General features: G+C 33.6%; 1 protein-coding gene across 2 annotated transcripts; it reads right to left on the reverse strand.

Moving 5' to 3' along the window:
• Nucleotides 1–71: 71 nt before the first annotated feature.
• On the reverse strand, nucleotides 72–26,954 carry LOC106164987 (ubiquitin carboxyl-terminal hydrolase 8). Of its 2 annotated transcripts, none has more exons than XM_087004803.1 (27): nucleotides 26,900–26,954; nucleotides 25,636–25,789; nucleotides 24,438–24,582; nucleotides 23,601–23,686; nucleotides 23,230–23,420; nucleotides 22,104–22,254; nucleotides 21,719–21,881; nucleotides 21,110–21,260; nucleotides 20,219–20,874; nucleotides 19,210–19,328; nucleotides 18,754–18,931; nucleotides 18,454–18,519; nucleotides 17,427–17,596; nucleotides 16,781–16,902; nucleotides 15,886–16,011; nucleotides 14,792–14,969; nucleotides 10,685–10,784; nucleotides 10,067–10,197; nucleotides 8,662–8,767; nucleotides 8,259–8,363; nucleotides 7,443–7,568; nucleotides 6,907–7,020; nucleotides 6,623–6,753; nucleotides 4,362–4,488; nucleotides 3,837–3,870; nucleotides 3,458–3,546; nucleotides 72–1,033 (listed from the first exon to the last, which is right to left on the reverse strand). In XM_087004803.1, exons 2-27 carry the CDS (start codon nucleotides 25,734–25,736, stop codon nucleotides 977–979), a joined length of 3,723 nt encoding a protein of 1,240 aa, XP_086860929.1. In that variant the 5' UTR covers nucleotides 25,737–25,789; nucleotides 26,900–26,954; the 3' UTR covers nucleotides 72–976. The 2 variants fall into 2 exon arrangements, with proteins under 2 accessions (XP_086860929.1, XP_086860930.1); XM_087004804.1 differs by lacking the exon at nucleotides 26,900–26,954 and adding an exon at nucleotides 26,847–26,867.
• Nucleotides 26,955–27,044: the final 90 nt, after the last annotated feature.

Raw genomic sequence — 27,044 nt, forward strand, 5'->3', positions numbered from 1 at the left:
ATCTTTAATATACTCAACTTTCAGCGAAATATGAAAATTATTGTATAACAACAGTATAGGAATTTCGAATGTAGTCTCCAAGAGGCATTTAAAATTTTTTTATTTCTTATCTGTAAAATTCAGATCAGAAGAGGATAATTTTACATAATCACCAGTGACAATAATAAGTGATGACAACATAATTTAAAAATCTCAGAAGTCATGAATAAAAAATATGATATAGTTGTCTGCTATACAGTCTCCATAATGACCATATACTGTGAAATGAGAAATGCACAGTTACCTTTCATTATTAACACCAATTAAACAATGACATAAATTTAGTACTTATAATAATAATAATAATAATAATAATAATAATAATAATAATAATAATAACTCCATTAAACCTTAACATCACATTTTATAGATATAGTGGTAGATTGTGAAGTAACAAGACAGCAGAAACCAGCACTACATATAATGTCTGTTCTGTTTCTCTCCATAATTCAGCAAAGGCTTACATTGCACCATAACCAACCACTATTTCACCCCTCTTTACAGTTTTCCTCTCACATAATAATTTAGCTATTCTAGATTTGTTTATCATAAGATAAATCCTTGTCCATGTACAGATAATGTAGCAAACAACTTGCCGTTCAAATATACTCTATTTACTGTATAACAATTTTTATACTGATGATGTTTTTCTTTTATTCAATTTACTCTTTACTATGTAACAAACGTCATAATAAAAAAATTGAGAGTAAAATTGGCAAATATACAGAAAAAAGGTAATATTCATTGTGCCATTTTCATATATACAGACAACGTACTGAAGATTTTTATGTGTGCTTCTAGTTTTTCCACATCCAACAGTTATGAAAAAAGTAGACATAATGATTCACATTTATCTTTCACCAGTTGAATATCTCTCAAATCAGTGAAGGCTCCAGCCTTGCTAACAGAGTACAAGTACAATAGTTTGTGGGTGTTCTTAGAGTACAGATTTCATCTCCTTTGAAGTATAGAACAGGAAATATGCAGCTGAACTCTGAAATTGAAAGAAATATGAAATACAATTACAGGAATGCACCAGGGAAACATTTTTGAGTTTGTCACAGACACTGCTGTGGATCAATAACAAGGCAGCAAAATTGAATTGTCAAATATACAGACAAAAAGCAAAAAAAAAAAAAAAAAAAAAAAAAAAAGATGCACAAAATAGCTAACTGTCAACTCTGATGCAAAAATACATTATGATGAACAGAAAAGTCAACATCAAATTTTAATTATGCAAAACAGGTAGAATGGATGTAAGTAAAATGTGTAAATAACATAAGGCTTTAGGCCCATGAAATTTCAAGTTCATACTTTGAAAATGCCAGAAATACAAACTGAAAATTTCATACATTCAAGAAAAAATAACCCAATCAAGCTGGTTTTTCAATTGGACCTATATGTGATTCCTATGAACCTTTCTTTTAAATTATAGAATAATAAGTAACAAAGTTTTCCTTTCATAACATTAGTAGTGGCAGTGCACAAAGTAGGTTTTTTTGACAATTCTGATGCAATATTAGATAATTATAAACAGCATAATCAATACTAATTTGTAATTACCTACTATACATAGCACTGACATTTAGAAAATGTAAATAACATTCAGCTTTATGCCTGTTGAAGTTCTTCTAAGTGCTAATAGTTCTAAGTGCAAAGTTCTAATAGCTTTGAACTAAGCTGTTGATTACCCTAGGAACAATTACAGACTGAACCCCCATTGTAGCCATATGGCACCAAATAAAAGATTTCGTGAAAAAAGAAAATTTCTTACAGAACTGCACTGCAACCAAACAGAAAGCAAGCACACAGATTTTCCAACACAAGCTGCACTTCAGTGCTATGAATCTTTTCAGTAAATAACATGGTTTTCCCTTAATGGTTATCATGAGAGCAGTATCCAAAATAGGGTTTTCTTCAAGTTTAATGCAATATAACATAATATTTGTGTCTGTACATAATAAAAATTACCATACTTCTCTTTCTATATTAACCATCATTTTAAACTCAAATCAATCCCAGAATGCAGTACCTTGACAGTATGTGTTATTGATCAACCATCACAAGTTTTACGGATAAACTTGGGGCAAATCATTCAGAGACAAAATTTATTATTTTTTTCTCATATTCTCTGTGCCTGCTTACCCCACTTATTATTTTTTTCTCATATTCTCTGTGCCTGCTTACCCCACTTATTATTTTTTTCTCATATTCTCTGTGCCTGCTTACCCCACTTATTATTTTTTTCTCATATTCTCTGTGCCTGCTTAACCCACATGCATGGATTGCTAACTTGATGATATAATATGCGGAAGAAGCACCAAATACAATGTGGCTTTGATTGGAGTATACCTTGTTATAATTATTTATACTGACTCTGTGGGGGACTCTTCCTAAATGCAATCAGATTAACTGATTAATATGCCTCTCCCTGGCCTTGAGTAGAATAAAGAAAAACTGGTGTTTATATGAGCATGTTGGAAACAAGAGACGGCGTGTTAATCTTTTAAAGTGATTGCATTCAGCGAAAGTCCCAGCAGAGATGAATTGATCTACATGGCACAATACTTTCATTGGGAATGAGCCGTAAGATTCCCTGTGATGTTATTAGGAAGCCCTATGCCAAGAGTGTCTGCAGAACATTATATTCCAGATGTAAAATACTAAGACTGGTCAAACGACAGTAAATAGTGTTTTTTAAAGGTGCTGTAACTATATAATCTGGACAAAGACACTGGAAAAAAATCATACAGGTACAGTCTGCAATGTTAACCACTGACCTGCCAATGCCAGTAAAAACTGAGATGGTGAAATTTCTGAAAAAACAGTCAGTTACTGGCCAGTGAATTTTTTCAGCTGTAACATGTACTCCAATTTCTTTATAATCTTGAAGTCATATTTTTGAAAATAAACTTTTGAAAACCCCATGTTTTTGTTCTTATTTGTATTAGGAAGCCTGTTTAATCTCAATCTGCTTGTTTAAGTATATTTTTTGAAAATGCCAATGACCAGTGCTTGTTCCATTGAATGAATCACATCACTGGTGTGCCACTGGGGGAATGTGTGAGGGGATAAACTTGATTAACCACTTAACAGGATATGATCATTTTTGATCTTAAAACAGAGATACTCCATATTAAGACAATTTCTATAATTATTAAGACCATGTAAGATCATCTGTGATCCGAAGTTGCAGATTCAAACCATTTCAAGCACTAGTGAAAAGAGTAGTAATGAACCCCGAACAGGGGGGTGCTTTTGTGGCTCTGTTAAAAAATAACAAAGTAAATTATCAACCTTGAAGAATCTGGTGAAATGCAACTTTATCTACTAAAATCCACAGTGCTACAACAAATTTCCACTTAAATGAATTTGTGAACACAAGCCACGGTAATGTGATATTTAAATATTTTCTTACCTTAACATTTGACTTTGATATCTCATAGACGTCATCATCATCAAATTTGTACCACCTCTGATTTAAAGCATTCTTACAAAATGCAGTGTCTGAAATAATAATGTATGCCAAGAGAAATTTAGGTTTATCTTCAGCCAAAGTACTTTTTTGGTAAAAATTTGTTGGACTATATAACAGTAAAACTGTGTATGTGTGTGCTTGTGTGTGTGTGTGTGTGCGTTTTTAAGTTTAAAATATTTAACTTAAGAGTCACTCCGATAAATCTCCATAAAATCATAAGCCTCAAATGCAATCTAACATTTTTATTTGCTTGCATGGTGAGATGCACTAACAAAAAACTTTTCTTTACATCAGTTACTTCATTTTGAGTTTTACTTACAATGTCCAGATTCTAAAGTTCCACCATAGTGATTCTGAAAAGGAGACAAAAGCAATGTTGTGGTATTTCATGCCTCTTATTATTTGTAAAAAAAAAAAAAAAATACAAAATAGAAAAATCAACACCGATTTTTAATTATGCACTATTGTTAATGCGGACACTAAAAAAACAGGACCTCAGAACCATGGCAATTTAATGTGAAAACATGAATGAGTGAAAATGAGAAATAAAAAAAAAAAAAAAAAAAAAAAAAACTTAAGTCTTAAGAGCCATTGTAAAAAATAAAAACTGTAAGTTTCAGAATAATAAGTAACATGATTTTTTTGGCCATATGTAAGTTGGGAAAGAGAAAATATATTGGTATTGGTTTGGGATACATCGTTGAGGTGTGCAATAATTTTATAATCCAGGGGAAACTGTGGTAAATCTGTTAAATTTGTGTGAAAATGGCAGTAATTCTCATCATTGGACAGTAGTTAGGGAGCCTACAACCAGCCTATGTTGATAATAAATCAAGTCTCTTACCGATACTGCATACAGATTATACTCTGGTCGTCCCTTAGGTCCAGATATATGGTTATTCATGTCCAGTGCAGTGAGAGGGAAGTCCACATAGATGGTCAGTTTCTGGCCTCTGTATCCAAAATGGAATCTGAAAACAGAAACAATATCATCTTAAAAATCTTATGATATGTTGATATTCTCTGATTTACTTCAGCCAGTATAACTGTCTTTTGTAGATAACTTAGGAGCATTCTCATCCTCATGGCAGTCAATGAGTGAAACATGCATAACAAAGTTGATATTAAAATCATGGTAAAAGCATGTCCACTCTAGTGACAATGTAACAGTAACAATGAGCACACGAACAATGCGTGGTGCCTCAATATGAAACCAGACAGCTTTTGTGTTTTTACTCTCCAAATACTAAAAAAATCAATTAAGCTAATAAATAGGCCAAAGATAAGAACTTATTATATCGTATCTTTTATATTAATTATTATTGAACATCACAATAATAAACAAGTTGCCTTTTGATGTACGCCCTGCTATGACCTTTATTATAAAATACCACTTTTTATGAGATTACAAAGTGGATCGTATTCTTTGGTTCGATTGCCTCGCTTTCCAAAAATTAGAACAGGCGCTCCAAAATCCATTTCACCAACTTGTTTATTTCAAATAGCGTACTTTTCGTGCATGCGCAGTCGTTTGAATCCTGTGCTTTAACAATGTTGATACTAAAATCATGGTAAAAACAAGGAAGCACATCTCCTTAATGGACTAACATGTATGACAAAACTGATAGAAGCAGTGGCATTAAAACAATCTAAAAGTTATGGACAACCAATGAAAAAGTACAAAATATGTTCTTTTGATTGAATATAGCATAATGCTTAAGGTTACTGTAAGGGTTTATTATAATCCAGATACTGAAAATGAGTTTTTTCCCAACATGATTATTCAATAATGTATCTACCTTTGTGCTGATTTAAAACAATAAAAATCCCCTTGAAACATATTTAAAAATTGGCGTTTAGATTTCTTGTTGCGATGTATAAGCATAGGCCACTCAAAGCTTTTATTGTCAGTTTGACACCCTTCTATTGAGGTGAGATAGCAATCGGTATGGGGCGCAACTTTATCCCTGAACAATATTTTGTCATGGAAATTTGTATAGTTGACCACAAGTCCATGGGGTTCAATCCTGTGCTGTCATTTTAATTTTAAATGTTTTTTTATGGAGTAACTAGGCTCTTATTACAGATTTTCATTAAACAAAGGCATTATTTTGCTTGGTCAATGATTTTAATTAAATTTAAAAATCTGAACTAAGGCTTTTAAGAAAAATCATTGACAGAATTTTTGGAGTACTAAAATGGTATAAAATTGGTGCTGAAACAGATTTTTCCATTTTTACAAAATCGGAATAATGATATCACATGTAAGATGACATGCGTGTAAATTTCAATTAATTTATTCACTGAACATATTTATCTGTTATCCAAAAGAATGTATGTAAGGCAGTGAAAAAGGAATTTTTGGCAAACACTATCCTAAAAGGCATAATAAACAAGAATTTTTAATTTTGTACTGCTGCATGTTACTGTGGACATTCAGAAAATGAAACTAGCATAGGGGTTCAGATTCATGGAAATTCAGCATAAAACCTGGAAAATGATGATGTACAAGTTGGTAAATCTTCACAAAAAAGATAAACTAAGTTTTTAAGCCAATTTTTTCTCCATTTTGAAATAAGATCAATGGTTATAGTCCAATAAAATAAAATGCTGCACCAGTTTTACAGCAATAGAGATATATGGCTAATATTTCAGACCAGTAATAACTTTATTTAAGTGGACAGTATGGATATCTTTAACTTAAGTAGAATATATACAATATTATGTTTAAAAGTTTAGACTAACTCTGGGGCTATAGTTCTTTTACGTAACCGTCCCCAACACTATAGTATCTTGAAGTTTGAGATCACACTAATTACCACATAAGTGTAATTAAATGCAAAGCTGCAATAATAATTGTGGATCCATGATGAGGTACATGTACCAGTAATCGAAGTAAGCAAGCACCTGAAAACAGCTGACTATTATTTTAATAATTTTTTTCTCTACACCCTAACACAAGGAAGATACAAGCTATTACTTTTCACAGCATATATCTTCATATGAAGAAGATTAAGCTCCTGCTCAGAGTTTTGTGTGTTCAGAACATAAAAACAAGATGTCAACTAATGATACAGCCTTGGCTCATTACCAGACCAACAATACCTGTTAAAATGTATGATGAGAAGATGGGGCAGCTTCCACAAGTCAAGCTTCTTGACTGCATCTCTGTCCTTCTTACACTGAGAACACTTCCACTGGATCTTCTCCTCCTTCTGATATAGCCTCAGACAATCCTGGGTAGAACAAAGCTACTGACAAAATGTCCAATGTATCAGCCTGTTTTTATATGAAATATGATCTAACAGTACGAATGTTAAGTGCATTTCCCTTACATATGTAGAGAGAGAGAGAGAGAGAGAGAGAGAGAGAGAGAGAGAGAGAGATACCTGCAGTGTACATCTGTTGCTTGATGGCAAGGGCAAGGTCAGGTACATGAAGGTGTCAAATGTCACTGACTGCTTCCTACAGGTCAGACATGTTAGGGTGGACTTATACTGACCCTACAATATTACAGTGAAACAGTAACATACAACACAAAAATGTCTGTTTTGTACACCATATTGTTAAATGTCTGGATTATGAATTGGTAGAGAAATTTCACAAGTTTGTCCCTTATGCTGCATATATAACTCATCTCTAGTAAGCCATGTGTGTGTGTGAGCATGTGTATGTATTTAACTTACTTAACAGAAATATACTAAAGGGTCTTAAAGAATGTCTTATAGAAAGTTAGCCCAAATCCTATAGGGTCCTATTACAGATATGTCCTAGACAGGTTTCATATAGGATATCCAACAGAATTTCAAAATAGTCCCATGAAGTCCTGTAGGATTATCATCGAGTCCCACAGAGGCCTATAGGCTATTGGAAATTTTTGTAAGGGTTGTCACAACCTTGTGTATTACGTATATTTGAGACTCACCTGAAACAGTTCCACAATATAGGACTTATTTGCCATCTTGTGTGCCTTCCACGCTTCCTCTGCCAGGATTCTGTGGTCTCTCACTTGGTCACTGTCCAGTTCCAACATCTTAGGACGAACTGTCACCTGCACACAGAAGTAAACTGTCACAGTTTGATCATTATGTACTGTTTAGAGTAGATCGCATAGAGGTTTCTTTTGCTATTTATTATAACAATCAATTTACCAGTTCCTTTGATGCCACATCAATTGGTTACTGTTTCTTGTGTTAAAACAAATCATAATGTAATGATATCATATCCTGAAAGAGTTTGAGATTTCAAGAACCAGCTTTAAATAACATATACAGATATGAGCCTAGGTTAAAAATGAACATTTATCATGGGACCCAACATCTAACCGGCAGGAGGTTGGGGGGGGGGGGGGGGGGGCGCGCCTTAGAATGAATTAAAAAACGCCTGATTCCGCATTTCCGAGGATAAAGCTCATGCCTGCATATAAGGCATCATGAATGATATCATTAAGTATTCCTAAGAATATCCTAAGCTTGCTGCAGTTCCTTCCGCAAAATATTTGGAATCTTTCCTAAAATAACCAATTAATTTTATAATACCTTTGAAGCACTTTTATAGATAATCTGGCCAAAAAAAAATTGGAAAAAACTTTTTCATCTTTTAAACAAAATTAAAATTATTTAAGCATATGTCAAAATTTAATTTGCCAAAATGAGTGTTCATTTTAAATGAAATATAAGCCATAAACACTTCATTAAAACCACATATATATATATATATATATATATATATATATACACACCTCATTTAGATCTTCATGCAGAGCATCCAGTAGAAACATGAGGAATTCCTGGGAATCCTGCTGGTCAAAACCAGAAAAAGTGCTGTTAAATCTGCCCATCACTCCCTGAAATAGAAAATATAAAGTATTTGGTAGAAACATGATTTCCTGGGGAGCCTGCTGTTGACCAAAATAAGAAAACATGCAGCTGAATTAGACCATCACTTCCTGAAAAAAAAATCAAATTCACAGCATTTACTAATATTTTAGAAATAATCCCGATGTGATTTTCTGTTACATAAACCACCAGTCTGAGACATCCGACTAGTAGATTTGATGTAGAACTTGCAAAATATTTGGGATTTTGGAAGCTTATTGTCTAATCAAACTTATGGAAATGTTGATTTAAGTTGAAAAGCACTACCTTAAAATCTCTTGGAGCCACAAACTTGTACTGTCCAGACCAAAGCACAGTGATGAGGAGAGCAAACTCATCTGCCACCACACCTTTTCGCCCTAGTTTGTTTTCCCTGCAGATGAAATTGAAACATTAACAATAATTATGAACTGATGCTCATATTGTAAAATGCTGACAAAAAGTCATTCAATATATAATTCTACATAAAACTATCCAGCAAAGATGGCAAATAAAGAGAGGCAAAAAAGGGGTTAAAAATAATATTTACAATAACAAAAATAATTATAAATCAGCAACTTTCATAAAATATTCCAATCATGCTAATTTCCAAAAGACTTTGCTTTAGCAAAAAAAGTCACACAGAAAATTTAAAATGAAACAAAATACATGCAAAGAAAAAAAAATCAAAATCCACTCAGTTAATTGGAAGTAAAACAAAAATACTGTTTGGCACTTATGTGGCAATATCAAACAAGGCAGCAAAGTTGTCAAATGTACAGAAACAAAGCAGAAAAATAATTATGCTAGTGCACAATGTAGTTTTTGTCAATTTCCATGCAATATTACAAAATGATTAACAACATAATCATATTCTAAGTTCTAATTATGTACTATAGGTATCAAGGACATTCAAAAATTATCACTAGTGTAGGGCCTCAACTCCATTGTGTTTCAAAGCCACACATTGAAAATGCAAATATCAGAAAAATGAAAAAATCACAAAAAAAAAGCAAGAAAAATAATACAATAAAGCTGCTATTTGAACTTGACTTGTATTTAAGTGGCATAAATCACACAAGTAAGTTGAGGATAATACATCACATGGACTTCCATAAATTGCATTAATGCTTAAAAAGTGCACTGCAACTATACAGATGCCATCGATGCCTATGTCAGATGCAATTGATAACTATAAGTTCAGACACATGGTGTCAACACAAAACCTCTAACTCTCAAAAAATAAGGTCATCATGACAATTTTCTGAAAAACTGCAATTTTACCAAGCAAAGCCACTCAGAAAATTTCAATTAAAATGGAAAAATGGTTTGGCAGTTATAGGGTGAAGAACAGATGTGGCATTGACAGCAAAGGCATGGACAGAAACTGATCACAGCACAGACTGTGCAATCTTTACCCATGTGCCAGGACAATATCATGAAGTAGTTGGGGTGAAATACCATCACAACGTCATGAAAAACTCCTGAATTATTTCAGTTTGAGTTGTTGTTCAATCCATCTCACTCACCCACCCACCCACCCACCCACCCACCCGCACGCACGCACGCACGCACGCACACACACACACACACACACACACACACACACACACACACACACACACACACACACACACACACACACACAGATTTGAACATACTAGGGTTTACAGCAATTTAACCAAGCTCTCACCTGTTAATATGGTTCCTGTAGATAGAATCTAAGAAGTACTTGGCAAGCAGCGGTGTATTGCTTAGACACTGGATTGTTGAGTTCATGTAACAAGTGTTTCCAAGATTACGTAGTCCAGTCAAACCTCTGCCCTGAAGATATTAAGAGGCATTTGTGATATGTGGTTTAAAAATAACATATACAATTTGCTTTGATTTTATTTTGAGGTGGGTGTCTTACATTTTTTTTACAAGTGAGAAGGGTTTCTTGGGCACAAAAAATTGACCTCTGGAAGTATTTGGCCATGTATAAACCCATGCTGAGTTTTGTTTAAACTTATGTCAACAATGACGTTCACCATTGACATGAATAACTGATACAGTACTATATAAACCTGGGCTCATGCTGACATAGTCATTTTAGACAAATGTTAAACATATATAAAGTAGCTTTTTCTATCAGATGTATAGTTCATACATGCAGCTAGCCATTTGACTAACTGATATTCTATCCTAGAAAGGGAAAAGCAAACACTGTACATATAACAGTGTTAGACAAGGCAACAACTATTTAATCTAAGAGGTGTATCTGGAGTGGTTCTGACAAGTGAAAGGAATGACTAACAATAGAATTACGTACCACACTGCCATATACAGGCTGGAACCCTCTCAATCTAGCTGCAGTGATCTCAGTCAACACTGGCTTCACATTCTCATCTCGTAACTGTGGGGTACTGAACCTACAATTAAAAATTCAAAGTCATGAAATGAAAGAAATATTTCAAGGAAAAATAAACCAGCAGATGCAAATAAACCTATCATTTGGCTGTAAATGTTTAAACAAGGCAGCAAAGCTGTCAAATGTACAGACAAAAAGCAGAAAAATGATGCACAAAATAGCTATCAATTCTGATGCAAAAACACATGATTAACAGAAAAGTCATCATCAAATTTTAATTATGCAAAACAGGTAGTCGAATGGATGTAAGTAAAATGTGTAACTAACATAAGGCTTCAGGCCCATGAAAGTTCCAAATTCATTCTTAGAAAATGATGGAAATAGAAAATAAAAATTTCAAACATTCAAGAAAAAATTATAATCCAATCAAGCTGATTTTCCATTTTGACCTGTATGTCAATCCTATGAACACAGTTTTCCTTTCATAACATTAGTGGTAGCAGTGCACAAAGTAGCAGGGCTCAACACAAACGGTTGTCCGCTTGCCCGGGGCAACTAAAATCTGCCATCGGACAAGTAAATTTTATGTCCAGTTGCCCGGCGGGCAAGTGAATGTTTTTCCTTTTGTTAGTACAATGTTAGATCTGATGTTAAAAGATTGAAGCATTACACGTTTTTCCCTTTTTGCACAATAACGTCACAAACTGTAACATACGTCAATGCCAGATTTCTAAAAATAACTGGCAGTCACTATCTCCGTCGGCAGTGCCTCGTTTTCAGAGTGCTGTCATATTCTATACTTTGAAGTATTTAGTCAAACTAAAACGAGGCAAGTTGTTCTTGGAAAAATGTAGCCACGTGATTAAAGTTAAGAAGGCACTCTCTCACATTTATTTGGCACTTTTTGTATTGGTTGGGAAATATTTAGAAGCATATAATTTCCAAGCTTTAACCACGAAAGAAGTGGAAAATAAGCAGTCGCACTGTTGCTAAGTGAGAGTTTGCAGGGACCAGCTTGCGGTGGTTTTGACCGGTTAGCAGACAGCTGAACTGCATGCTTCTGTAACTGATAGAGATTTCCCGGACTTGAAATGCTTATAATTTATATATTAAGCAACAATTTCAGAGAGAAACAGGAGGAAGAGTAAGCTTCCTTAAAGTATGGACATTTTAATTGATGAAGTTGGATAAATATGTTAACTTTTTGAACCAACCTAATAAAAGCAGTGTACTACACAAATACTTGTTTGAGGGAGCCAGTGAGCACTTGTCAGTATCCAGACAGTGTGGCACCGATCGTGGTCTGTCACAAGCATATCAGAGCGCTTTGTTGACCTAGTTTTTTTGACACTGTAATGAATGTGGAAGTCTGTCTAGGAGTATGTTTTGATCTCCTCCACATTTTAAATCATTGGCTTTACTGTTTATTCACTGAAAAAAAGGTAAATGAACTATGTTGATACCACAGATTTCTTAGTTAAAATGCCACCAATTCAATACTTGGCTTCAAAAATTTCAATTCTAAGTAGCCATGGAGAAGGGGGATCCTCATTCTAGCAATTGTAGGCGCTAAGTATGCAATTCTTTATTAATGAATTTTTTTATCATGCTTAGCTTAACTTCATTTACTCCTCAAGACATATGAAACAAGACAATTATGTCACTGTGCCACATAAAATGTTGAAAAATAGCCTAAAATGCACCAAAGTGCACCTTGATTGAGTGCAGAAAAGTGCTATGAAGTAATCAGTGGCATTTTAGATTTTACTATCAAATTATCATTTGTGTTATTTGGTGTTGTCAAGGCAATCCTATAATATATTAAAGTGAATTATATTAAGATTAATTTTTGAAGTTTCAAAGTACTGTTTCTTTTCTATTGATTTTATCAGCTGTTCTGCAGAAATAAAGAAATGTTTTATTTTTATAAATATAAAAAAAAAAAGAAGTTGGAGATAGTGACCGACCTATCTATACTTGATGAGTAAATGTAAAAGAGTTGGTTCTTGTAAGAGCATATATTTTATAAGTAACAATGTTATGTCTATCAGTCACCATCCTGAGGAGTGTGGGCATTGCAACATTTATGCACTTGTATTCTTATAGATATCCTAATTTTATGCTACATCATAGTGGAGGTGTGCCTTCTTTCTTTTGTTTAGAATCTGTGACAAATTTGAAATTTTAGTGATGTGCATTACAAAATGTGACATTCCATCAATCAACCTGCTCATGGAGAAAATAACTCAAAGATGACAAAATTGACACAATTAATTTTTTATAAATCAAAAAAATTTAATGCTTCAAATGAAAAAAACTGCATATCGAGTGGTTTAAAATTTTTCACTAATAATGGGCAAGTTGAGGCAGAGGAAGGGCAAGTAAAAATATCTGGCAGGTTGCCCTGGGGCAACCTGGTTAAAAAATTTATGTTGAGCCCTGAGTAGGTTTTTTGACAATTTTGATGCAATATTACATAATGATTAACTGCACAATCAACACCAATTTTTAATTATGTACTATACATAACATGAATCTTTTCAGTAGGTTTGAGAATCATAAGTGACATGATTTTCCCTTAATGGGCATCATGGCGGCAGTATCCAAAATAGTGTTTTTGCCTCATTTGGTGCAATAATACATAATGCTTAACAGCACAATGACCATCAATTTTTAATAATAAAATAAAAGTAGCTTGGATATTCAGAAAATGTGACTAGCAGAAGCCTTCAAGCCCATGGAAGCTCAAAGTTACACCTTGAAAATGACAATGTGAAAAATTTAATTTCACACACACATACACACACACACACACACACATACACACACAAAACCTATATAACTTCCACAAAAAAAACCCAATAAGACAGGTTTTCCAGCTGAAGCTGTATTTTAGTCCTATGTTACTTTCCTGTAAGTTTGAGAAGAGGAAGTTACTTGGTTTTCCTAAATGGTCATTATGGAGGCAGTGCAGAAAACAGGATTTTCTTCAATTTTGATTCAATATTACATAATGCTTAACAGCATCAAGACCATCGGTTAAAAAAAAAAAAGGGAAAAAAAAGCATAACTTTTCTAAAAATGGTCTGATCAAGCTCATTTTCGAAATGGACCTGTATTTTAGTAAGATTGTCCATTCCTGTAAATTTCAAGACAAAAGGCCTATCTGTTTTTATGAAATGTGTTATCAGTGTTGCATATATGCTCAAAAAAGAGAAAAAAAAGCATAACTCTAAAAAAAATGGCCTGATCATCCTGATTTTCGAATTTGACCTACGTTTTATGAATATTCATCAGTTCCATAAGTTTCAAGCCAAAAGGTAAAATGTTTTTTTCCACTTATTGTGTTATCGGTGAAAGTGCAAGGCGACGACAGCGATGGCAACGACAGACGCAGATGATGGCTATAAGTACAGACACATCTGTGTCTGTATATAAAAATACAAGTGATAACTTGATCATGCCCATTTGCAAACTTGATCTGTACTTCAGACCCACAAGTAAGTTTCATCTAAAATGGAATTACCACTTGATGATTAAGTGTCCCCAAAGCTAATGTCACAGACATATTAAATGATAAAAATACACATATACACATTATTAATAATCATAACTTATTAACATGAAATTATTGTAACCAGAATATATTTTAGCCTCTGCTTGCTTTTTAGACCAAAAAGTAAAACCATGGACTTCAAGTTTAAATCAGTTTTGATTTTGAGTCACTGTGCTAATAATTCAGCAATAAGGGTGGATTGAGCACCTCCTGCATGGTCCCGTTCCAGTTCAGTAAGGGACTGATGCAAGTGATAACAATATGTTCAGATCCTTTTGTGTCTGTGTAAAAAAGTTAAATTTTTATAATATCTTATATCTAAAAAGTCAATTAATTGAGTTGCATTCTGTAAAATGCTAAGTTCTACTGGTTTCTGTGTGCTATCAGAAATAGTCATCATCTTATTCAAATCAATGTTAAAACTGTTTCCATAACTATATGTTAAAAGATTACATAACCTTTTGGTTGAAAAATTACAGAAAAAATATTAAATTTCAATCAATCTGATGTACCTAGCAGCTGGCTTAGTTGTGCGGTCTATAGATGGAAATAGTTTAGTTCCCTTAAAGTCATCATCATCTCCAAGTTTTGTCAAGTTTGGAGAGGAGTTTGTCCTTTTCAGGTTTGTCTTCGGTTTGGAGGGTTCATCTTGTAGCTGCATGAAGTACCTTCCACTGGCAGATGGTGAAACTGGAGGAAAAAGAAATCATTGAACATTTTGCAATGCTACATTGTGATAAAAAAATTATCATAAAGATATACAGACATAAGAGAGGTTTCAAAAATAACAAAATAAAAAGAATGAAGCATCAACCCAAAACAACACCATCACTTTAAGCTCATCATATCCTATTTTTTTTGGGTAGTTAAGCATTCCATCTTATTATAATTTTGAAAAATATCTAACATAATATAAAGTGTAAATTGAGCTTATATACATAAAACACGTCTGAAGCTTGTTATCCAATGCTTTTTATGGGTAAATGGAGACATGTTTGTTAATTTGATTGCCTTCATCAATGGCTTATTTTTTGTGCCCCTGACAGAAATTTCCTATGGGGTCTATAGGAAATTACCACAAATCCTATATATTTTATAGGACTTCCTATAGGACACTATAAAAATTTGGTTTGAAATCCTATGGGGTCCTTTGGATAAAAATTCTGTAAGACATTCGATAAAATTCACATTAATTCCCATAGAGTCCTGTAGGGCATTTTAGTAAGGGTGAAAATGAAAAATTTAAATTGTACGTTGACCATTTTTTTTCCACCCACCCCTGAAGTGTATTTGTACTTTACTGAGGAATTGATCAAGTTTTTTTGTACCTTATATTCATACTTCAAATTCGTCATTTGAGAAAATTTCCTCTCAAATAAAGAAATTACTGTGGACATTCATAATCAGAAAAATGAAATGATTATGATTGGAACAACTTTTGAAATTCCTTAAAATTTTTAAATTGAAAACAAAAGCATTGTATTCTCTTCTGATGATTTTATGACTGAATTGCCTTGTTTTTCAAACAAAACCTCAAATGAAAAAATAAGCACACTGTCAGAGCTACAACAATGAAACAGCTTGCCACAACAGACACACTCCTTACCCTGTGGTTGTGTTTGAAAGGACCAATGGGTTGTCCCTGTGTTGTGGTCAATATAGAATGTCCTTCCAGTCCTCACATCCACTTTAGCCTCCCAACCCCTTGGCAGAGAAGTGTCCTGGGGGGTGGCTATAATAGGTCAAAGGTCAAGATATAATTGTCACAGGGTCAAGGCTTAAAACTTGCTGCTTATTCTATCCTATTATCTTGGGTCTATTCAATGTGTCCAAACAAGGCAGCAAAGCTGTCAAGTGGACAAACATATTAAAAATAAAATGTACACAAAGCAATGGCATTAAAACAGTCTAAACATGACAAACATCTAATTTAAAAAACATCTTTTTTGTCAATTTTGGTACAATATGATTATATATATATATATATATATATATATATATATATATATATATATAATGATTACCACCCAATTTTTATTATGTTTTACTGTTAATGGTAATTCAGAAATTGTTACTAGCATGGGGCTTCAGGCCCATGGGGGTCAAATCTTAAAAAGGCAAATGTATGAAAAATGAAAAAAGAAATGAAAACAATTTACACAAAATGAAAATAAACCCAATAAGAATGGCTTACATTAGACCTATGAAAAATTCCAGTAAGTTTGAGAATAAACAGTGATATCTTTCTCTTTTTCTGGTGTTTATGATTAATAATTCCAGAACAGTGTACAGACATGGTGTCCTTAGCAGTGACTCTAAGGACCATGGCTCCACGTCTGGACACGGGTGTCTGAACGTAGAAAAAACATTAGACTTAAAAAGACTTTCCCACCAGAAGATGAACATTTGATTTTGTTAGTCAATACAACTTTTCTCAATACCTATATACCCTCCTCATCCAGCAATGACAAATAAACCCCTCCCTTGAAATGACTTTTTACCTTTTTTAGCCTGGTCTGCTCTGGCCTTCTCTTCAGCATCTTTTCTGGCTTTTTCCTCTGCTGCATTTTCGACTCTCTCTCTCTCCTCTGTTTCCCTTCTAATTTTCTCACTTGCTTCCAGCCTGAAATAACACCACCTTCTTATTTACGATCACATGGGAAGAAGTTTGAAAATAGCATATGTGCAATGGTTCAATTAAAAAAAAATATTTGCAACTAAAAATAGGTGGATTGCAGAAAAATATAAATGATTAAATTCACCTCAAAATGTCAATATTTGAAAAGTGCTAAATAACAAAAAAACTGTAAAACTTCAAGAAAATGGCCAATAGAGCTGCTATTTGAACCTGGCCTGTATTGGAGGACAATGAAGCAGTCTGAGGATAATAAATACTCAGTTATCTATTTATTACGTTAAATTCACAATGAAAAGTGCAGGGCACCACTGACAGGCGATGGCTGTGTGTACAGAAAGATGACTCCACTGAAATACCAAATATTACATTATATCTGAAAGTGAGAAGATATGATCCACATATTTCATTGTTTCTCAAATTTTGCAAGATTTAGCATATCATAGACCCTGCTATTTTTTACAAAACTGATGCAATATTTTCAATGAATTTCATTGTCTTGTGTCACATACTTTGCCTTTTCTTCAGCGTCATATTTATATTTCTCTTCTGCCTTGTTCCTGGACTTTTCCTCTGCCTCTAACCTTGCTTTTTCTTCCATTGCTTTTCTTGCACTCTCTTGTGCAGCTGTTTTTCTTTGTTCATCTGCCAACCTTCTGGCATCCTCAGCCTCTTTCTGTTCCTGTAATCCAAACAACTCCTACTTACAATCATATGTACATACAACACAACACATTCTTACTGAAATATGAAGATTTGCTCAGCCCAAGGACCATTGCCATGGCAATAATTATAAGTGTTAAAACTCACAATAAGCACAGATAGTAGACACAACTGTCAAGCATGCAATTAAAAAAAAAATTTAATGTCTAAAGTGTGGAATTATTGGATAAAACACAACATATTTGGTTAACACCTTTGTCCTTTTAACATTCAGCTGAGATATATATTCTATATGCACATTCTAAAATCTATTTCTGGACACTGATTACCTTATACCTGTCAATTGATGTTAACAGTGAAATCATCTATTGAAAGCCACTTGAATATAAATAAACAGAAAAATTTGTGTGTAAAGCACTTTCAAAACTGAAGTAAAACTTTCTGCTGACTTGTAATCTCACTTCCATAGAACTTATCCACAACCTGAGAAGCCAATTTTTTTTTTGATCTGTTTGTGCCCCTGACGAGGCCTCCAGGTCGAAACAGCTGTAGGGACTTTTTCAATTAAAATAGAGAGAACTGACTAATTTGTTCGGTTCTTTGTCTTTACATATATATATATATATATATATATATATATATATATATATATATATATATATATATATATATATATACACAATCATTATGTGTGATGGCTATACAATGTGTCTATAAATACAAGGACTTCAGTTGCATTTAGAACTAGCTTCTGCTCCAGCTCCAGAACCATGAACTATGGACAGTCATAGGTGATTGTCACATGTATGGACACTACTGTATCGGCAAGTACAATCTCTCTGTAAAACACAAAAACTGATCCCTTTTTTTTCTTACCTGTAATTTCAGTGCTGCCTCCTTGTCCCGTCTTTCTTGTTCCTCTCTAGCTGCTTTATCAGCCCTCTGCAAAATATACCTAACATTTCAAAAACAATGACAAATATTGATAGAGTAAAAGTTTTGCCATTTCCATAAATGTAAATTCTAAATTAACATCTCTTCAAAAACAGTTTAAAGTAATTTGCAATCCAATATTTTAGTGTTATTCAAATGTCCAAATAAAAATACTTATTCTCATGCATAATATTTTTTACTCGAAAGTTTTACATGCAAGCATGTTTCAAAATGTCTACTGACCTCTCTGTTGAGCTTATCTTGCTCTGCTTTCATGTTCTCTTTGTGCTCCTGTATCTCTTGCTCTCTTCTCTTCTCTTCCATTTCCTTTTTCTTCCTCTCTTGTCTCAATCTTTCCACCTCCTGTTGCATCTTCAACTTTTCTTTTTCTTCTTGCTTGATTTGATGAAGATCTTCTTCCCTTTATTTAAATTTTACAATCTCAAAGTGGATGTTAGTCATGTGAAGAGGTCACTTAACAATGCTTACATTAACTATTTTCTCTTATGTAAGGAATACATTTCTGAATGTTATATACATAAAAAAATGCATTATACTTCAATAACATAACTGAATATTCATGGATGAAAATACTTATCAAAGAAATCAAAATAAATTTACATTTCACTCAAAAGAGTAGTTACAGTTATATAAATATATATGTTAAGCATGTATATGTTATAAGCATAAATAACCAACTTTCTTTTTTCTTCTTCTTTAATTCTCTGCTGTTCCTCCTCTTGCTTTTCTTCTTCCGTCTTGATTTGCCTCTCAATCATTTTCTTTTTTCTTAGAAGCTCTGCAACCTCTTTTTCTTCCTAAAAGAAACAAAAGTTTAGGTCTTCATTATTGTCTGCTTCATCTGCTGATAATAAAATCACAATTCTTGATTTTAGGTTATGTTTAAAATAGTGAAGTCCAACATTTACATTCTAGTTTTCATTTTTATTCCAAGTCTGTAACATAAGTCACTAGTGTAAAGTAGAAACTACACACAGATGATGGAAAATTCACAGACATTAATCACATGAATTCAAAGAATCAGATTCGATGGCATCTACACAAGCCAGATGGCAAATGAGTTTTCAAGATTCCAAAGAAAAAACAATAAGAAATTTTCACCTCTACATCATGCAGTTATGGTCTGTCTAAAAGAAGTTAACATTTTCCCTGTAATAATTCCCAATCTCTTTCAAGTTTTCTAACCAACACTAAACAACAAGAACGCCAAACACTTAAAATGTACCATTGCTTTTTCGAATCACACAGATATTCAAGTAAACACCCCTTTTTACCAAACAAAGCCAAACATCAAATTTATGGTGGATATTAATGATTATTATGATTTTAGAAAGGAATCTTTTTCTTTGTTAACCAATAAAAGGTACTCAATTTATTTAAAGTGATTCAAAAATATGGTTCAGTTTTTCTGATGGGACAGCATGGTCAGACGAAAAAAGTTCAGAAGATATACAGACACATACATTGTTTGAATGTTAAACTTGAATCCTTCTAAGTTACTCGTCCAATCTGAAAAGTGGAAATTTTTACAGCTAGTTTCAAAATAATTTTCCATTATCTGAATATTTTGTCTTCATGACTAATTTTGATTTTGGCTAGCAACTCCCAAAGGTTTAATACTCCCAGTGACCACTAGGCTAAAAAGGTAAATGTGTAGGCTGTATGAATTATTAACTATTATAGACACCTTTTCCCTCATGGCCTGTAGTCTCTCTATTCTATCCTCTTCATCCTTCAATCGTGCTAGTCTGGCTTTGTGTTCCGCAACCAACTTTTCCCTCTCCTTTTTATACTCCAACATCTCTCTCTCCTTCTCCTCTGTTTCCACTCTTAATTCATCCAGCCTGGCTGTGATATCACTCTGTGCAGTGGCTAATGTAGAGCTGTCAGAGGATTCACTATATTCCTGGATTGGTCTGGGTTTGGGTTTCAATGAACGGTTGACTTGTGGTATCTGTGGACGTGCCTTAGGCTGTACCTTTGTTTCATCATCCAGTACAGTTTTTATTAGGTCATTTTCAGCTGCTCTGCTGTTATGGGGAACAAAGTTAGTTATACTGCTGCTAGAGCTTTTCTCTGTTAACTGTTTCTTTAACTCCTGATATATGCTGTCAGTGGCTGGTTTAGTAAAGGGTGGCTGAAAGGACTTGTTACTGTCACTTCCTGCTACAGCAGATACAGGGGGTTTTGGTTTCATTGATCTATCAACCACAGGCCTATTCTGTCCTGTAGATGTTGTTACAGTACCATCAGTGTTAATCTGCTGTAGACTTGGTCCATTCTGTACATCTGACTTTTGTGGCTCTGGGGGCTCTTCATCTAAATCTGGATAGTCAAAGTCCACTGAAAAAAAAGAGCGCATACTGCTTCGATATTGTCGCCATTTTACATACTTATATTCATCTTTTTCAGTAATCATAATCTACAAAATGGTCAATATCAGTGGAATTAATGTACTACAAAAAAATAGGATCAACATAAAGAAATACATAAGAGTATGATGCTTCTGCATTATTCAGAATAGTGATTCAAGGAGCACCTACTAGCAGGTAAACTGAAAAACTTTAAATGAACTTACATGAAGGAAGAGCTGACTGATCTTTCTTAGTATCAGATTGTGGTGCTGACACATTTGAGTTAGTGGTGAGAGTAGGGTAATACAACAACCAGTCTTCATAGCCACCATCTAGTACTAGAGGTTCATGCTGGACTATCACCAACTGGTCCCACTGAAAATGCACATATTTTGTTACATAAAAAAACCTCAGTAGTCACCACTCAGTGGATATTGGCTGACTGGTGATATTATCTTGGGAGACATTAATATGTTTCAAATAACATAATAAAACTATTAGTGATATTTGCTCTTGGTCAATTTGTAGTTTTGCTGACCTCATCAAAAGCTGATTGTTGAAGATAATCCCATTTTGCTATGCAACACAAGTCTACATGAATCTGCAATGAGACGTGTCTCATGAGGTTGTGTCATTGGGCTGATGCCAAAATGCGGTAACCATCAACCATATGATGCAGCTCTATATCTATCAAATGACACAGCTGGATATGTTTGTATACTCCAAGAGAACAAACCATTTGGAACTACCAGGGTATTTTTAACCAATCTAATTACAAGCCTTGCGTGTGTGTGTGTGCGTGCGTGAATGCATGCGTGCGTGCATTCCCTAACCTTATAAATGGCATCTTTGAGATTATTCAGGGGACTGTTGGTGACAAGATCAGCCAAAGAACTCTGCCAGTCCAGCAGGACAATGTACCCCACATGTCCCCTCTTTTTCCACATGGGCAGTGCCTCTGTTGGGAGATTCTTCTCTATCATAGCCACAGTGCAACTACAAAGGAAAAAGATAAAATGATGACAAACAGTGTTAGCAAATTCAAAACAACATTTAAAATTCTGACATAACTGTGAAGAAAGAAACAGAATAAACAGATGTGTCTTATTTTCACATAACAAGCATTATATCTATACATCACACTGGCACATGAGATTATAAAAATTCCAACTATCATAGAATTAAAACCAAAAGACCTGTGAAATTATTTCAGCTTACCCCCCTGGTAAGATATCAGCTGGTACATTAATACATGAAGGGTCTCTAATGTGGGAGTTCTCATAGTCTGCAGCAGCTCTGATATCTAGTATGAGAACTGAGCAATCTGGAGTCTGCAGCATCTCATACAGCTTCCTACAGCTCACAGCACCTGAAAAATGAATTAACAGCTGAGAGACTAACAATAATGATAAACTAGTATATAGAATCAATCTACCAACCTTAAATTCTTATAAAAACATACAATGTGTACAGTGAGCTAGACTGGAAATATAAAAACATGGGCTTTTTAGGCCTATTATGTCATCAAGGCAGCAAAGTTGTCAAATGAACAGAAATAAATGACAAAACTGATAGATTCTGAAGTGGTAATATTACAATGATGAACAGCCAATTTAACAATAAAAGCACACATTTTCATCTATACTGATATATGATTCTTAAAAGCATTATCAACATGAATTCATAATGGTGTACAACTGTTACTTTGGTCATACAGAAAATGTAACCAACATTGAGCTTCAGACCCATGGGTATTAATTCACACCTGAAAAATGCCACAATAGGAACTCAGGACAATTATTGTCAATTTAACTAGTTTTTATTTTAACCCCACAGGGACCAATACTGCTGACCTAGAAACTTCTGTTGGGCCCAATTTGCACAGGTACCTGTGAAAAGTGAGATTATCTTAGTATTTTTGCCCCAACTTACTTGTTTGCAAATACTGCACAAATTATTCATTTTACTTCAAGCTAAGGGAAGATGTCTTGTAAAATGAAAATGTCTGAACTGAACAATGGGCTTTTGAGTATCAAATTTATATCTGATAACCAGAGAGGAAAATCAGAAACTTCATATTACAATGCACAATTTTTCTTAATTTCTTTGTATTTCTACTTGAAAATTAATCATGATGGCATCACGTAAGTTATGCTTTAATTTGTAAGTTTTATGAATTTATCATTATGTAACTGACTGATCCCATGGCTGGTGCTTCAAACAGCAAGATAAATGCACTGAAGCATATTAAACAGGTGAGAGTGTAAGCAAAATACAATTGCATTTATCCTATTGTTTGAAATGCCAGCCGTAGAATACTCTGTTTTATTTATATCTTGCATACCAGAAGCAAACTGATTCTCTTTTTCAGGGGCTTCATTATTTTCATTAATCTTTTCCTTGGCCATTTCCTGTTCTTCTAACTGTTTGACCAATTCTTTTTCCTCTTTCTGTTTCCTTTCAAGTTCTTGTTCTTTTTTCTTATCCCTTTCATCTAACCTTGCTTTGACATGTTCAGCCTCAAGGAGTTCATATCTAAAATGTAAGACACAAAAATAAGTATGGTCATTTCCCCAAATTATATTCAGCTCATACCTCATTGGATAATTATCATTTGTCATAAAGATAATGTATTTACCTTCTTTCATAAATATACACTTTCACTCACAAAAACACAGAAACAACCAGGCAGAGAAGGCAAGTAAATCTTCAAACCTGTCTTTGAGACTAGATGACAGGGCTTCAGCTTCTTCAATTGCCTTCAGCTGATTTTTTCCTCCGATCATCTTACTGAAAAATTCCTGCAAAAAATATCCAAAAAGTTGGAGATATTAAAATGATTAAAACATATAGTCCTGTAAGTTACCAGACATGTATAAAGGTACTGAAGAAGAAATTTGTAAGGCGTGTTTGCAATAATAAAGGTTACTTTGTACAGGATTTACCTGCCTAAATGAAATTGCCTGGAGAAAAAAGAAATGTTCTCCTATTTCTGCTCAAACCCATGTTACACTTGGATTTGATGTTTTATTCCTTTTTAATCTAATGCTTTAATTCTAAATGACTGGTCAAATACACTTTTATTAAAGTGAAATCATTGTCCCTAAGATCTGAGTTGGGGAATGTAAGAAGCTTGCCATTTATAATAACTCAAAATGGCCAATTTTTACACAAGAATGGCTGCTAAGGAGACAAAACAATTTTCTCAGAAATTAAAAAAACAATCTGGAAATGTGAGGCAGCAGTACATTTATATAAAATTAGAGAAAAAAGTTATGGTTGGGATTCCAAGATATTAGTGTTAACAAATTAAACGGACAGACAAAAATCCACGGCTTAAGGTTAGGTAACCTAAAAATATAAATCATTCAAGTAAATGAATCTTAATCATTCTAGACAAAGAACTAAATGTGCAATTTTAACAACAATAAAAACAAACCATACAATTGTGATAAGAAAAACTTATACAAGATTAATGTAAATAAATAGTTCAGTATTTTGTAACAGTCACATTTAATACAAAACACCGATTGGAGTGTGTAGATAACTAACCTCATTCTTTTTATAGTCTGGCAACTTTTTCGCAATGGTTATGATGTTGAAGTATCTCATATACATTACATATCCTCTCTCCTCATCTCCATCCAGCTTAGCTTGCTCTGCATGATTGAAGATCTTCTCAGCTGACTTCACAGCTCTGAAAATATTTGAGTTTTCTATCAGTTTTGATTCAAAATAACATACATAATGCTTAACAGCATAACCACTACCAAATTTTTAGTTATGTGTGTACTATAGTTGGCATGGATATTCAGAATAAGTAACTGGTATATTATATATGGCTTCAGACCTACGGGAGTTCAAAATCATACATTGAAAATATGAAAAATGAAAAAATAAAAGCAGCAAAGCTATAAAAGTTCAGACATAAAAGCAAACAATTACGCACAAAATAGTTTATTTTGTCAATTTTTATGCATGATGCTTTGCATCTCAATAACAAATTTTAATGAGATTAAACTAATTCAAAATTCAAGGTCACATTAAGATGCCCAATACATGACTTCCTATTCAAGTTCAATGGTAACTATGGGTGTATCTCTGCTAATTTGCTAAGTTCAAATCATGGTGAAAGGAAACATTTTATATGCATTAACATGTTATGATCATACTTTAACTTAAAATTTTGTCAGTAACAGGAGACTTTTATGGGATATAAATAATAAACTATTGTATATATATGGACTCCACAAAGCATATAATCCATGGTGTGCCAGAAATTCTATATTAGATGACTTAAAGCAGTACCAACACTTTTATAAAAAGACTGAAAGCACTTCTTCATACCAAGCATTGGACATATTAAAGAATTATTAGACATGTATGTCTATGGTAATTACTCAATCTTTGCAATGGAGGGAAAATTGTAAATTTTACAGGTATATATTTTTTTCAAGCAAAATTAGATCAATCCTACTGAGTGTCAGCAACAAAATTTAAAAGTGGGATACTCTACAGTTCTATTCTGTGCAGTAAAAGCACCACAAATGCTATAAAGAAATAAAATTTTATGATTATAAAATCATGTATCTAAAAGTTTGATAAGTCTTGCCCATTGAAAAGATTAAGTAATTACCATGATTGTTGCACCATGTAAAGTCAACAAAGATGCTCCAGCATTCAAAGCAATACATACAGCTTATCATAAATACTTTAAGAGCACATAAGTTATCTGTGATAAAAAACTTACATCCTCGCACTGGTAAATTTTTGTTTAACCTCTGCCAGCTTGTTTAACTCAGCCATATTCTTAGCCACATGAAGAGGCTTCTTTGAAGAATATGACGGCATCTTGGTCTACTATTTGGTTACAGGTTAGGGATCACATATTGGTATCTGTTAATCTGAAATTAAAATCCAAAAATATAGGACCCTGTATCTGAGAAAGTGTACTTAACTCCACATTTTAAAAGGGAGCATAACCTGCGTGAGGTGGGAGGTGCTACTGGAGAGTCAGTGCCCAAGCTCAGTGATTTTTGAAAGTTAACTGGTGATGATCTTGACAGATGTTTGTGCTGTGGAAGTATGTTGGGATAAAGAGCTGTTTTCAAATGTAGATTTATGTACAAGGAAATGCCTAATGGTTCTACTTGTCTAGGGTTAAGATTAAACCTTTGAAAAAAATTCAGTATTTGGAGCTTATTTTACAGGGTGATTATCACCTCATTTTTAGGCCTTATACTACACCTTGTATTACAAACTCTCAGGGCTATCAGAATCTGAGTGTCCTTGTTCTGATACACTTTTAAGCATGTCATTCCCCAAAAAACCATTTTGTCATGGGTTTCAATACACATGAAGTTACACCTTAAATGCTATTTTAAACATAAAAATAACTTGCTTTTTGGATACTGCATCCCAAATTACATTTATCTTGAACTCAATGCAATGTTTATCTGCCGATCGAGACAGGTCGGATCGAGACCTGTACAGGAGATTTATTTTTATTACTATTATTTATTTATTTATTATTATTATTTTTTTTTGCAGCTGCCACAGATGTGACTCAGGAGCTGCAAAAAGATTAGCATTTCTTGAGTTCAAGATTAATGTAAATCCAAAAAGCAAACTATTTTGGTGTTTAAAGTACATATGTTACAATAGGGTGTCATTTCGGGGTGTTTCAGTGTTTAATAAGAACCTTTTTCATTCGTTCACGAACCAGTTTGATAACGTTTTTCTCTTTGCAGTAGTGTTACTGATAGCACTTACGCGCGCTTTTGTAATTCACTTACATAGTCACGAGCACTGTAACGTTAAAGGCCGAAAACTGAGGCAATGGCTATTCTGTACTGTATATTTCGGTTAATTGTCTTTGGTAAAGCATTACATCTTTGTAGTTGACACTTGTATCAAAACTTTAAATAGTGAATACCATCTTGATGTATGAAGCTACTGTACCCGTAATAGCATCCTGTAGGGTTACCTAAGCAAAATGCGGAAAGTGGGTTTACCTTTCGTTTTCAGGAAGTTCGGTCAAAACTGTCTAAGTAGATCATGTGATGCAGTTTCTATTTAAAGTGTGGATATTAGTGTTGACTTTTATAATTTAAAATTTCAATTATAAATATGAAAAAAGATAAAAACAAACGCTTGGTA

This window comes from Lingula anatina, chromosome 2 (assembly GCF_051362555.1).
Source record: "Lingula anatina isolate TDL-2025a chromosome 2, LinAna3.0, whole genome shotgun sequence".
NCBI lineage: Eukaryota > Metazoa > Brachiopoda > Lingulata > Lingulida > Lingulidae > Lingula > Lingula anatina.

Bases quoted from the DNA above. Each gene is read 5' to 3' on its own strand.
- LOC106164987 (XM_087004803.1), bottom strand. From the start codon at position 25,736: ATGCCGTCATATTCTTCAAAGAAGCCTCTTCATGTGGCTAAGAATATG. The intron at 19,329-20,218 runs GTGTCTATAATA...TGTTTCTTTTAG, and splicing joins TACAGGCCATGAGGGAAAAG to GAAGAAAAAGAGGTTGCAGA. The intron at 10,198-10,684 runs GTACGTAATTCT...TAATATCTTCAG, and splicing joins AGCCTGTATATGGCAGTGTG to GGCAGAGGTTTGACTGGACT.